Source organism: Rhagoletis pomonella, unplaced genomic scaffold, assembly GCF_013731165.1.
Source record: "Rhagoletis pomonella isolate Grant_MI unplaced genomic scaffold, Rhpom_1.0 Rhpom_scaffold_00001, whole genome shotgun sequence".
NCBI lineage: Eukaryota > Metazoa > Arthropoda > Insecta > Diptera > Tephritidae > Rhagoletis > Rhagoletis pomonella.
In genome coordinates, this window is record NW_023458555.1 from 10,652,840 (window position 1) to 10,666,761 (window position 13,922).

General features: G+C 34.9%; 1 protein-coding gene across 1 annotated transcript in view; it reads left to right on the forward strand.

The window, feature by feature from the left end:
• The window catches only part of LOC118738689 (organic cation transporter protein), a 65,897-nt gene that overhangs the window by 38,857 nt on the left and 13,118 nt on the right, over positions 1-13,922 (forward strand). Inside the window, exons 2-4 of the mRNA XM_036469603.1 lie at positions 6,735-7,116; positions 9,235-9,502; positions 13,404-13,860. Coding sequence (XP_036325496.1) covers positions 6,735-7,116; positions 9,235-9,502; positions 13,404-13,860 — 1,107 coding nt within the window. The remainder of the gene's footprint in view (positions 1-6,734; positions 7,117-9,234; positions 9,503-13,403; positions 13,861-13,922) is intronic.

The following is a 13,922-nucleotide window of genomic DNA, read 5'->3' on the forward strand; positions in this document are numbered from 1 at the left end:
TTGCAGGTGTCACTGCTCGAAGTGTGGGCTGCTTGCTTTGTTGTTGTGGTTTCGCTTGATTTATGAACTGCGACTGCCTAGTTAATAAAGCACCCACAATGAATAAGCAAATACATAAATAACCATAGCTTATGAACATGGATGCAACTCGATTTTGATTTATTGCTATAATCTTAATGTCAACACTTTTATAATTGAAAGCTGAAGTTTTATGTTAGTTTTTCTTATCGCTGCTTAAAGTCTTCGGCGTTTTATATTATTTTATTATTTGGCTTGAGTTTTGTTGCAATTATGTATTTGCATAACATAGCGAGTATGCAAATAAATACATACATATATAGGTATGTATGTGTGTAAATTACAGCGAATCACCTTACAATCAAACAAAAAAATTTCGTCTTATACCCCCCAGTGTAAAGTACTTTTGCAAGGTAATTTCGAAAATAAATAAAAATTTTGCCGAACCTAGGCTAAGCCTTTACATATTTTTGGGCAGCGCCTACCTACGAAAATAAAAATTTTTTTTAAAAGGTACTACTGAACTAATCAAAATACTTCCTTAGCAAAACGTTAGTAATTTTTTGCGAGCTTTAATTTACTTGCATTAGGGTGGTACGTAAGGGTGATATGAACTGAGCTCTTTTGGGTAGGTACTACAATACGGTACTTGAGGTCAATGAACTTTAAAGCAAGAAAATTTTCTCCTCGGGAAAAAAACATCGATATATTATACTTAAAGATCCGACTGTATGTTCCAAAGGTATGACGAAATATTTAAAAAGGAGAGCCCTTACGTTCGAAAAAAACTATTTTTGTTTTGAAATTGCCTGGCAAAAATTCTGGGTCTGGTACGATACGTCGAAATTTAAATTGTCGAAACTAAAAACACCGAAAAAAAAATGTCGAAAAAAAATTGTTAGAAAGTCAAGAATGTCGAGAAAAAAATTGTCGAAAGGAAAAATGTCGAAAACAAAAAATGCCGAATTCGCGCGAATTTTACACATCATTCATTACATTATTTCAACAGGTTGTTTTTTTTAAGTTAAATTCCACTAATCCTATGTACTAATATAATAAATGTGAAAGTTTGTGAGTGAGTATGTTTGTTGCTCGTTCACGCTAAAACGTCTGGATATATTTCAATTAAATTTGGAATATAGATATAATATACTGACATATAAAATATTTTTTGGAGTTGCCACCTCTTTCAAAAAAACCCCGATTAATTAACAAGTTTAACAAAATATTAGCAATCGAAAGCGGTTCAGAAACTATGGCTGCGTTTCTTTATACATTCCGGATAATCCCATTTCACAGCCGGAATAAACAGAATGCTTTTGAAATATACGTTAACATATCATCAGGAACGTTCTAAAGAATAAATAAACAAAAAAGTTTATTCCAAACGTTCAGAATGAATATAGAAATTCAGCCTATATATTTCGGAAGTATTTTGTAATAGGGTTGCCGCCTGTTAAAAAACTTTAAATCAATTCTTTGAAAAAGTTTAAACGAAATATTTTAATGTGGGTATCAAACGAGAATGCTTTATTGTAAAAATATTTTTAGAGTTGCCTTCTTTTCAAAAAGTTAAAATCAATTTAAATAACACGTTAAAAAATTTTTTTCTGCGTAATTTCGCAGAACTTTTTTTTTCCATCTTAGGAACTCTAGAACATTTGAAAATCTACTCAGAACACTTTTAATTTTTATTTTTTTTAACATTCAACTTTTTCGACTTTTTTTCGACAATTTACGCGTTTTGCATTTTTTTCGACCTTATTCATTTCGAAAGCATACGATTTCGACATTTTGCGTTTCGGTTAAACATTATTTCGAGATTTAAAAAATTTTTAAATTTCGACATTTCTCTTTCGAAATTTTTATTTTCGACTTATCGTACGGATCCCAAAAATTCTTTATTCTCAGGGGTGCTCGGCAAACTTTTTCTTCTGACACGGTCTAAGGTACACATACATACATACACATTGTTGCAGGTATACAATTTCAGAGCAGCAGAGATTGCGTACCGCAGTGCGTATGAGTAACATTCAGAATTTCTAGTGAAAGTTATCTACCGTCAAGCAACATCGTTATTCCCATGATTATGTACGAATGTACATATTTATTTACGTTTATATTCTTTACATTTCTAAATCACCTTTTTCTCTTCCTTTCCTTACTCTTTCTCTCATTTTTGTCGGAAATGATTTCAAGTTCAAGTTTGCATTTGTTGCGTTGCTTTTCTAAGGCAAGGCAGTCTCAAATGAAAGTGTAATTGACACGAGTGGTGAGTAAAAGTTGTTTGTCTCACTGCGCGCTGATGTTGTAAGCTAACAAAACGTATAACCATTTGTTATGGTCAAGACCGCTAGCTAATTACTATGTTGTGTTTTTTTTTTCTCTTATCTTTTTTCTAAGTTTTTATATCTTTGCCCTTACTTTGTTGTTGCGTTAGCTAATTTGACTTTTATGTTTGACTTTGATCTGGTATTTCCCCACTTCCCGTCATTTGGGTCATTCAGTACTTGTACGTACGTATGTACGTTTGCATTCATAAATTTGCTTGTTTTATTTGTTTGCTAGTAAATATGAATACCCCTCAATCTATGAATGTATTTATGTATGCGTATAAGTACGAAGGTCTGGTTGCGATGTGCAGTCGAATGTATCACTTATACATTATGTATGTATGTATATGTACATAAATGCAGTTATAGTTGCTATCGAATAGCATTTACGGTAATTGCCTTGATGCGGTTATAAGTAACTGAAGCAAGGCGACCAAACTCGCTTGCATGTTGTTGATTTATTATAAGTATTTGATATTTTACGAGTAAATTTATTGAGCGATCATTTGTTATTGCGGCGCTTATTCGCGATAATCAAATAAGTATTCATTCTTTACCTCTTATGCATTTTGAAGGAGATACATATGTACATACCCTGCAGGGAGTGACGTTAGCTTATACCACAGAATAAACAGTATACAGAAGACGCATGTCGACTATCGAACCAATTTGAATTTATGGCACGAGCGGTGAGGCAAGCAAGGGTATCAAAAGGCTCTGTTACTTTAGCAGTATTTCCCTCGGCTGACGCTGTTAATTCCATCGTCGCTATCACGACAATATGTTAACTAACTTCGTTTTACATCACGATCAGCGTTGCCGTTTTGACACAATTGTATAATTTTTAATACTTTTTTCCAAAGTGTAATATCTGATACTTTGTTTTTGTTCCCAAATGCCGTATTTTGATACCTTCGGCTGGCAGAAATGAATTTTTGAAAACTATGAATAGTATTACTAGTCTAAAGGCAAATATATTTTTCTTGTTATTTAAAGTCTCACAATTTATATATAGATATTTATAAGCTTGATTTGCTAACTCATATAAGGGAAACACAACCCGGAACTTCTTTGCACACGCCGCTGTTATAGGGCCCCTGAACCACACAAAAACATCACGCTATATCGGGCTTGCGTCGGTCGTTTGTGTGGTGTATAGGATCGTTTGTACTAAATTGCACAGTTATTGCGCTAAAATAAAAATTATTTTGATATTTTGCTCATGCTAGTGTTATTGTACAACAATTTGTGCTGCGTATGGCGACAACTGGAAAATTCTTAGTCTAGTTTTAATTTTGGTGTCCAGATCGTGCTGTAAAATATGGATAAAAGCGTAGAAATTTTTATTTTTTTAAATTTATTTTATTTTTTGTACGTTGTAAAACTGCAGCTATCAAAATAGACAACGCACGTTCATATTTCTTGCACATATTTACTTGAGCAACGTTTTTTCAAAATAAAGTTAGCGCAATTTTATGCTGTAGTAATTTCCACAATACTGACTTGTACAAGTCTCGGGTTGCGCAAGACGCTGATCACGATGTGTGTTTCTGACGGGATGTTAACTTCATGTTATGCATAGTGGACGTGATGTTAACTCCTCTGCTCTGTTCCGGGTCGCCATGTTATTCATAGTGGTCGTGATGTTAACTTCTCTGCTCTGGTCCGGGTTGTAATATTACGTCCGCCGAAGAAAAATAAATTTGTATGTGATGCGTCTTCTGTATACTGTTTATTCTGTGCTTATACCTAACTTTAGTCTGTTTACGCGAACACTAGTGCTAACTATTAACTGTGTATTTTGTTCGAAAAAAGCTAACTACTTTTGTGGGGCGATGGCCGCAAAAAAGTCAGACCTGGATACCTCTGCATTACATGTCAACTAACTTGTAACTAACTACTTTTTGACATAAAATATCAATAAGAAAAACAAAATATTTTTTTGTTTTTTTACTTTTTTATTTACTTATTTATTTACTTTATTTTATTACATTTCATATTTGTTTGCATATTCTGCTCTGGGTGGCCCCATATTCGAACACCGTCAGACATAACTTCAAAATGATAGTATAAAATTTCGATCTTCCTTTTATTTGTCCTGAATATGAAAAAGAATCTGCGAAGTTCAGAAAAAAAGTGTATTGAAAGTAATTTTTGTATGAGGATATTTAATAGAAACTTGTAAAGAAACCCAACTCTCGATTGCGTCTGCATGACTCCTGCACGACTTTACAATTCACTTTAACTTGGTTTTCTCATAGCTAATTAAAAGTGAGGTATTAATCGAAATCTCGCCAAAAAGCTAACTATAAGTTGGTTAGTTTTAACAACTGATAATTTTTCACTGCAGGGTATGTACATCTGTATGAAAATAAGTATAGAGATTTTTGCGGAGAAATAGAATTTATTTTTAGATTTTTAAATCCAAAATTTATATTAGAGATAACTTCCTTAACATTTAAAAAACTTAATTTTTCTTTTCTTTATTTTAAGTAAGAAATGCTGACTATTCCTTGAATTTTTTTTTTGAGTTTGCATGATGTTTTTTGAGCATAATAAAATAAGCGGCAATTTTTGCTTTTTAGTTTTGGGCTTTGATAAAAACCGAATCTTTCGAGATTCTTTCTGTTCCACCTTTTGGAATTTTTTTTTTTAACTTTTCGGTAGTTTTTTGGTTTTTTTTCATATGGATTCTTATTTAATTTTATGCTTAACTCATTCTCCTAAAAAAAACATATTGGCCAAATACTTGATTGGGTGCACAGAATAGATTTTTTTTTAGTGGACAGCAGTATTGATATGTGGAAAAAATCTCTTGTTTCTAATCGTTCTAATGGTCGCGAGTTCAAATCGCGGTGCAGGCAGTTGACGGTTTTCAGATCTAATGAACGTAAATCGTTTCAAGCCGCTTACAAATTTGTATTTATTTTTTTAATAAAATACATACTATGTAACAAATATGAAATTTGTACAAGAAAGAAAAAACGAAAAAAAAGTTCTTATATTAAAAACGTTTTCTTATAAAAAAAAAACTTTCCAAAATGGAACCAGTTAAAAACTAGTTGCAAAGTAATGCACTGTACGACACCGCCAATGACATCGCCGTGTAAAATCGTACAGTTTAAAGCATTGCTTGGGTATTGAGCCAGAAGTAGTACTGTCAGCAAAAGGTCTAGTTCTACGCTAGTTTTGGGTTAGTCAGAATTTCTGCAGGGTCGCTACTCACACGTCTGACACACTTATGTTGGCGATGTTTTAGCATTTGTGTGGCCGGCATTGTTATAAATCAAACTTTCCAACTTTATTCAGAATTTACATAGAAAAAAACTCCACACATTGTTATCTAACTTTTGAGCTTTTTAATCAGAATTTTTATAAAATTTTTGGGTACGCTGCTACCAGACTTATAACATTTTATTAAAATAAGTGGAAGTTTTGAGCGGCACATTTGAAATATGTAGCCAGTCTTATTAATCCATTAAAAAATATTTCGCTAATGACGCAGCTTTGAACTCTATTTTGCAACTATAAGAAATAGCCAAGTACCAGCATCTGTTGGCTGCTAAATTTCAATGTCAGCTGTGAAAATACATATATTTTAGTATTGTATTCTTTTTCTGCTGCATTTGCTAAGTTTTTATTTTCTTACATTAAAATTACTGTGTGCACTTAAATATCGCGCGGAACAGGTCACGTTCTTGCCATTTGTGTGCGCATGTGCTTTTATTTAATTTAAATTAACTTAATAAAAACTTTTTTAAGTGCATATATCCAATACTTTGCATACTAAATATTATCAACCGATCTAATTGGATATCTACATATAAAAACATACATACACACATACGTATATGTGCAGCACATACAAATATCAGTTCGACGGACTGCTGGAGTTGAAGCTTGAGTTTGAGTTTGAGTTGGAAATGTGACAGAACTTCAAAGCCAAACGCCAACGCTTTGTCATACAAATGCATAAGCTGCCGATGGAATTGGGTCAATTCGTGTTTGAATGCGCAAAAATTCTTGCAAACCAACTCGTCTAACCAAATACAATAAATTGCGAGTATCCATTTATGATAAATAAATGCACCAGTGTCTCTTTTATCTTTATGACAAGCATTACAAATTGACGACGCTTACATATCCGCACACTTGTATGTATTAAAGTCATAAAGTTGACATGTGCGCGATTAGGGAATTACGCTTATGATTGAATGCCTTAATGCAGTGGACGGACACGCACGCGCCCATGTGTAAGGCAAATACTAGTTAAAAGAATATAATTTTTCTTTTAGTATGCCAATTAAATAGCAATCAAATATGTAAATACACTACAATTTATGATTTATAACCGTGTCGCTATGCTATTTCACTCCATTGCAGACCATCGCCAAGGACTACTGGTGCGCACGCCCAGACAATGCACCCGATATGGATGTGTCACTTTGGAAAAGTCTCAGCCAGCCAGCCGGTCCGTGTTCAATACTAAATCTTAATTACTCTCAGCTACCTGAACTTCCTACATCCGATGTGCCGGCGCAACTAATTAGCTGCAACAGCTTTGAATTCTCCAGGGAGGATGGCAGCGCACGTTCGGCTATTGAGGAATTCGGCTTGGTTTGCGGCCGCCAGCAGCTGGTTAGCGTTGTCGAGATGTGCTTCTTGGCTGGTGCGGCAGTGGGTAGTGTTTCGAGCGGATGGATTTCAGATCGTTTCGGACGCAAACACACTCTAATGATATTTGCGTTGGTGCAAATTGTTGGAGGTAAGTAAATCCGGTCATAGTTTGCATAATGGAGTAAAAAATTCTCTGCCGGATAAGAGGTCATAGGGAGTGTCTGTAGGCTAGCTCAAGCTAGACGTAAATCAGTTGTCTTAGAAATAGCGCACTTGACAGAGTCCCAATGTAATGTTGGAGGAATAATTTATCATCCCAAATTTCCTATAGCTAACTTAAATAGACTCGAGAAAATCTAGGTTAAGGTAGGTTAGCGTACTGCCTACGCAGATGGAGGCCCACTTAGACTCGACTAAGCTGTCCGTTGTGATGCCCTTAAGAGGGGACAGGGAAAATGACACAGGGAGGCCGAAAGGTGAGGGGGAGGGAAGGAAAAAAACAATGTTTTTAATATCTCTTAAGGCGCTAAATCGAGTAAGTACTGCGGAACGGCGATGGGGCTATTTTGTGGTAAACTCCAACTCATCACCTCAGTAGCTTACTCAAACGTTCTTCCAAGGAACAACTAATCCGTCTGCCCGTTCGACTATCAAGCAGTAGCTGATAAACACAGATTTCACATGACTCAGATTGGTCAACGTCTTGCTTCTGAGCTGTTTATTTTGAAGGAGATATAAGCGATTTCCTACGTCTTATTCTTAAATGGCTGGTACTTCTAACTGAATGTAAATTAAGTTGATTACTCTGGCAAGTAGATTCCACCCGCTATTTCAGCGCTTCAGTTGCAGAGGCGTTTTCTTTATTTATAAATGTTCAGGCCTTTTCCCGCAATACCTTGCATCTCGTGGGCCTCAGTATCAAGCATAGTCGTTCCATGACATGTTGATTCGAAAGCTTTACAGATGCCCGCCAACTTAGCAGTCGGTGTCTGTGTGACAGTCTCTCTCCTATCTCATTGATAGATCAGCGACATGTTCCCACAACTTAAGAGACTTGCATAGTGAAGATCGCTAGGTATTTCTGAAAATCCTACCACACCGTACTAGTTTTGCGGTCTTGTAAATAACCACCAGCTTGGCCAGGAAAACAGCCGAAAAAAGTAGTATACCCAGGTTCTTCATTGTCGAACCATTTGCTTGGGTAAATGTACGTCGGATTTTATGGATGTCTTTAAATCGGTCATAAAGCTGGCACTGGTCCATCAGCAGCAGTAAACTCAAACGACGAAGTTTTCTTGGTAGTGAGCTCACTACTGGATGTCACAGAATACTCGGTTGACGCCTGTTTATTTTCACTTCTGTGAGAGGAACTAGCCCTTGGATTTAGCTTGAAGCTTTGAAGCAGCTGCAGTTTATGTGTATATTCTTTTCATTTGTAGAAATGCCTTGTCGTGCAGTAGGTCTTGTTGAGGTAGAGCTGGTTGCTTCAATCGGCCTTCTCCTGTCAGAAGATGGCTCTTCGGTTTGCATGCATAACAGATTCTACGACCGATGGATAAAAGAATCGTCCACCCGGTGTTACCAGAGTCCACCCGATATCCGAATCGCTCCCTCGCTTTATGAAATAAAAGCGGTAATACCAGGAACCTTCGTTAATTACTTTTGGGCGTTGTTGTGACATAAAAAGTATCCATGGCAGTGGTGATTGCCTCAAAAATGATGTGACTCAGAATGAAGCAAAATTAGCGGCTGAAATTATTTGTAAATTTTAAAGCATGATCTCTTATAGCAAAATAAAAGAGAGCGTAGGACCGGCAGCTCATAGAAAAACAGCCTTCCTAAGTTCTTCATGGGCATTCTAAAAAATTCCAAAGCAACGGTTTTCTCTTTCGTGTCTTTCTCCGAACTCTGCTTTACTGTACAATTTCGAGTCGGTTCAGACTGAAGTATACCTCTAAGAAGGGGCTTAAAAAGGTCAAGGAATTTGGGCTTCAAAGACTAGAGAACCGCTGCTGTCTCGATTATCAAGGGATCTGTCAACAGCTTTATGTGGTCAGTAAACGACAGAGGCAAACATTCTAGCGAGGCAGCAACATTATGGGCGGTTCCATTTCCCGACGGGAACAGCGTAAAGCGCTATTGTGCGCCTAAATTTTTGGCGTTAATAACTTTCGTTAATTTTCATTCGCAAATTTACAATGATTTTAATTCATTACTATTTTCTACTTTAAATATATAGATAATTTATCTTTGTTTTCATTATCAGGTGCGTTACAAGCTTACTCAGTCAACCTGGCCATGTACATGACGATGCGTACTCTAACCGGTTTCGCATCGATGACAGTGACTGTGGTGAGTTTCGTACTCGTTGTGGAGCTGGTCTCGGGCAAGTGGCGTACCATCACTGGTATCTTGAATATTCTACCTGTGCCAATTTCCTATATTCTTATGGCTTGTATAGCATACTTCGTACGCGATTGGCGGCATTTACAATTGGCCATTTCACTGCCATGGATAAGCCTATTGACAATTTGGTAAGTAAAATTTTAAGCAAATTTTGTTAAACACTTATGCCGAGTTTCCACAAGGTATTAAATTACATATCATAACTTTAACAATAATAGTCATTAGGGCTCTTTTCGCGTGACAATTTTTATTGGTCTGGCATTTCGAAGCCCGATGTAAATTCGGCATAAAAATTTAGAAAAAAATATTTAAATTGACTTTAAACTTAAACAAACGTGTTTTTTCAAAAGACTATGCTTTGTAGATTGTCGATTATTGTCGATCAGTAAAGTGTTTGGGTTTTGATTAATAGAACTGCTAATGCAGATTCAAGAATATGGATAGCGATATTTAGGAATATGAAAAAAGTAAAGCACTGATTTGTACAAGAAATCTAACTCTGAAGGAGCAGATTTCAAAAACTAAAAGTCGTGTTTAGCAAGAAGCAAAACCGGCTTAAATTTTCATATAAAAATTTTAGAGTATCGTTAAATTTTTCAAGATCCAATGATGGGATCTAAACCAAATTATTATAGGACCATCTCTAAGGTACCATTTCTTTTATAAAAATCGGTTAACGTGGTCCGAAGTTATGCGGTAACATACATAAAAAAATATTCCGACGAATTTATAACCTCCTCCTTTTTTAAGTCAGCTAAAAATAAGTGTCTCGATTTTTTTTTTTCAAAATATGAAGAAGTCAGTTTTAAACCTTTCTTTTGTGAGATTCCATTACATTCGCAGCTACTTTGCAGCACATACCCAAAAATAATAAAAAAAAGTTATGCAATATTTGCATCAAACGATAAAATTTTGGTAACAAACATATTTTGGGCAGGATTGCCACTAACAACACAAATAAATTATTTTAATGTGTATAATAATACGCATATTAAAGCAAAGGTAAAAAATTTTATAAAAAAGAGTTGCCACCTATTTCAAAATATTGAAATAAATGCTTTGAAATCAACTCATTCGACATATGGAGCAAAAATAGAAACTATTTTTTTTTAAATATTGTAAAGCCATTTTCTTAATAAAGACAATTTTTGGATTACATTTTCCATGTAATTGCCTTAAAATTAAATCAATGAAATGAGTTGGTGGTAGAAAATATCTAAAAATGTGTAAAATGAGTGTAATGATTTTGAACATTTAAAAAAAAATTTTTTGAAGAGGGTCGCCAACTACTAAGCTATAAAAAATAAGCAATACAACACCTTCATGCATAAATTGTTATTACTTTGTAGATAAAAAAAAATAAGTTTTTAAGTGATCTATAGAGCATTCACACTATCTGAATTTCAGGCATATTTTTAATTTCACTTCGAAATTATTTAATTTCTTCTTATAAAAATCGTCACTGAGAAGAGGTTGATTCCGCTGAAATCGAGAGGTGGATTGAGAAAAAATCAATTGTAGTTCAAGTTAATTTTGAGGTGCTTTAGATGTAGTAAATTGCCTAAAAATATTCACCCGTACCAAATTAGAATCCACCCACACACGGATATACTAGATGCTGCTATCTACAGATATAACACAAAGTGATCGTTAAAGCCATTAATTTCGGTTGAGATTTTTTGGGTAATTAAGTAATTTAAGCGCATAATATTAATTTTGGTAAATTTTGCTGAAAATCTAGTAATTTTGTCTTGTAAAATCACATCGAAATATATTAATTTTTCCTTAGAAAAATTGTCAGTTAAATCAATTTAAGTGCGGTGAAATTAAAATGCAAATTAAAAAAAATTGTGTAACTGATGTTTCGATAGAAATCATCTACACTAATGTGAACGCACTTGCCTTAGGTGTAGTAATTTGGCGAAAATAAGTAATTTACGCTGCAATGTTAGCATCGTTTAGGTAAGAATTCTGAAATTCCTGTCCATTTAATGCTTGGCCAAGAACAAGTTAAGGAAAACTAATTCAACTTATTTCTTACATTTATATGCATTGACGTTTATGACATTCTAATGTAATTTGTTTATCTTGTCCGAGTTCAATATATTTCTATAATCTGCTATTAGGCCTTTAATTTGATTATCAATAAGTCGCCTTTGCTTTGTCAAATCAACCTTAACCCTTTCTTTGTCAGCATTTTTGACCCTATTTTTATCTGCTTGAATAATTTGGAATGTGCGCTTTAAGTATTTATGCGCTGATGTACATATGTATGTATGTATGTATGTATGTATGTATGTATGTATGTATATAAACCACACTGTCATTTGATCTCCTATTTTGTGGCACAGCGTCCCTTCTATTTGAAATTGAAATCAATTTCATTTCACCTCAAATGGGGTCATCAAATAACAATGAAAAGTGTTGCTTTGCTGCTTTCCTACGCGAGCACGACATTCCTGTGGCATTTTTTACAATTGGAAGATTGTTTTTTTTTTTGCTTTTTCAACATTCCACAACAAAGTATCCTTTTTACCACTCTCATAAGGATGTTTAGCTTTTAAAAAAAGGTGCACAGATATGTTTGCCGCTATACAAATTCACTGATATATGTATGTATATATGTATGCACAACATCAACTTTTCCTTAGTCCTTTCGGTTCATTGGAACCTTCTGCGCATACCACACACATACATACATATGTACATACATGCGAGCCACCGGAATACACATTGACTGCTTTTGCTTTTTCAGCCGCAATCAAATCAAAATTCCACATCAATTCAATTTATGTTATCTGTTTTTTTCTCCCAGTAATGTCTCTATTGCTGTTGTTATTGCATATGGGCATTTCCAATTTCACGTGACGTGAGATTTGTATGACAAAATGTTAAAAAATAAATAAAATGAATAATTAAACATTTTAAAAGAGGGTTTTTTTTAATTTCCATAGTAATTAAAAAGCCCTTTATTTGGTAAAATAAATGACAATTGTTGGTAGCGCTGGCGTAATGTTACATAACACAGAAGTATGTTTTGATTTGGGTTAAAAAAATTTACAAGCACTGTGAACTGGCCATAACTACTGTACAAAAATTGTTGTAAAGCTAAACATTTTCCTGTTTATGTCTGTCGATGTACATATCTGACGCGATTTTGGATGAAGTTACGTTACTAAAATTTCCATTGAACAAATTTAGTTAAAATTGTTTTTAAACTAACTTTTAAAACGAATAAAATATGAAATTTTGTCGAATATATTTTTAGTTTTGACTTTAGCGCCACCTAGCGGCTCGCTTTTTGCAAATCTATGTGTTACAATCGGAGCATAAAAATATCTACACTCTGGCAGCACCCAGCATACAATTTTTCACAAACATGTTTCTTCTTTCATAACCAGTATTTATGTATTATAAAAAAAACAGCCAAGTTGGGTCGATAAATAAGTTCGACATATGTATGACTATTATTTTTTTCGCGTTAGACTTTCTACTGGAAATGCCCATATGTTGGCAGTGCGCACTTTTCTTTAATGTTGGCTTGTGTTTTTATTGTTGTAATATTCATTTAGTTCTCAGAAAAGTCCAAAAGAAACAAAATGGTTAATTTTTCTGCTAATGGGAAACTAGTGTTTGCGAGCTTACAGTTACAAAGCCTACTTTGAGGCATACACATCGGAGGTGGATAAACTTTTGCTAAGCAAGTATTTGGATTATACCAGTACAGCTATTTCAAAAAAAAAAGTGATATATGTGGCACTAGATTGCCATTAACAACTCTGGTAGATGTTTAAACTCGATTAGTGAAATACTCGAGATAATACTGGGTAAGAGAGGTTCGACGCGAAATAAATACAGAGTAGACGGACTTACCAGAACGGGAGTTCAGAGTTACCATTTTTGGTTTTTAGTTAACTTCCATTATCTACGATTTTACTTTCTTTGTTTCATTGTACTCTATTTTTGCTAGAAGCCTTTTTAAATATTTTTTCCTACATATCTCTCACATCCTAACTTCTCGCTCCACAGGTATTGCATGCCGGAATCACCACGCTGGCTACTCGCACAAGGTCGCCTCAATGAACTCTATTCGCTAATCGAACGCGCTGCCCGGCTTAATCACCGCACACTGCCTGTCAACTATCAAAAAACATTAGAAGCTGCTGCACCACCGCCACCATCAAGCAACATCTCAGAACAAAAGCTTACCATGGAAGCGAATATTGACAAAGTTCAACAACAACAACATACACTGGCGCCCTTCACCGCCGGACCGGAAGGAGGTGCCAGTACTATTGGCGCGGTTAAACCTAGCGTTGCCGAAGCTATTCCCACCACTCACGACAATCCATTGAAAGTGGTTTTTAATCGATTTTATTGGCGCACAACTTGTCTGAATTTGGTTGTTTGGTTGACTTTGATTATCGTCTATTATGGATTGACATTGCATTTGAGCAATTTGGGTGGTGATATCTACTTGAATACGGTGAGTACAGTGGCGAGGGGTGGGTAATGATGAGTGCGAACATAAGATGATAGAAATCATTA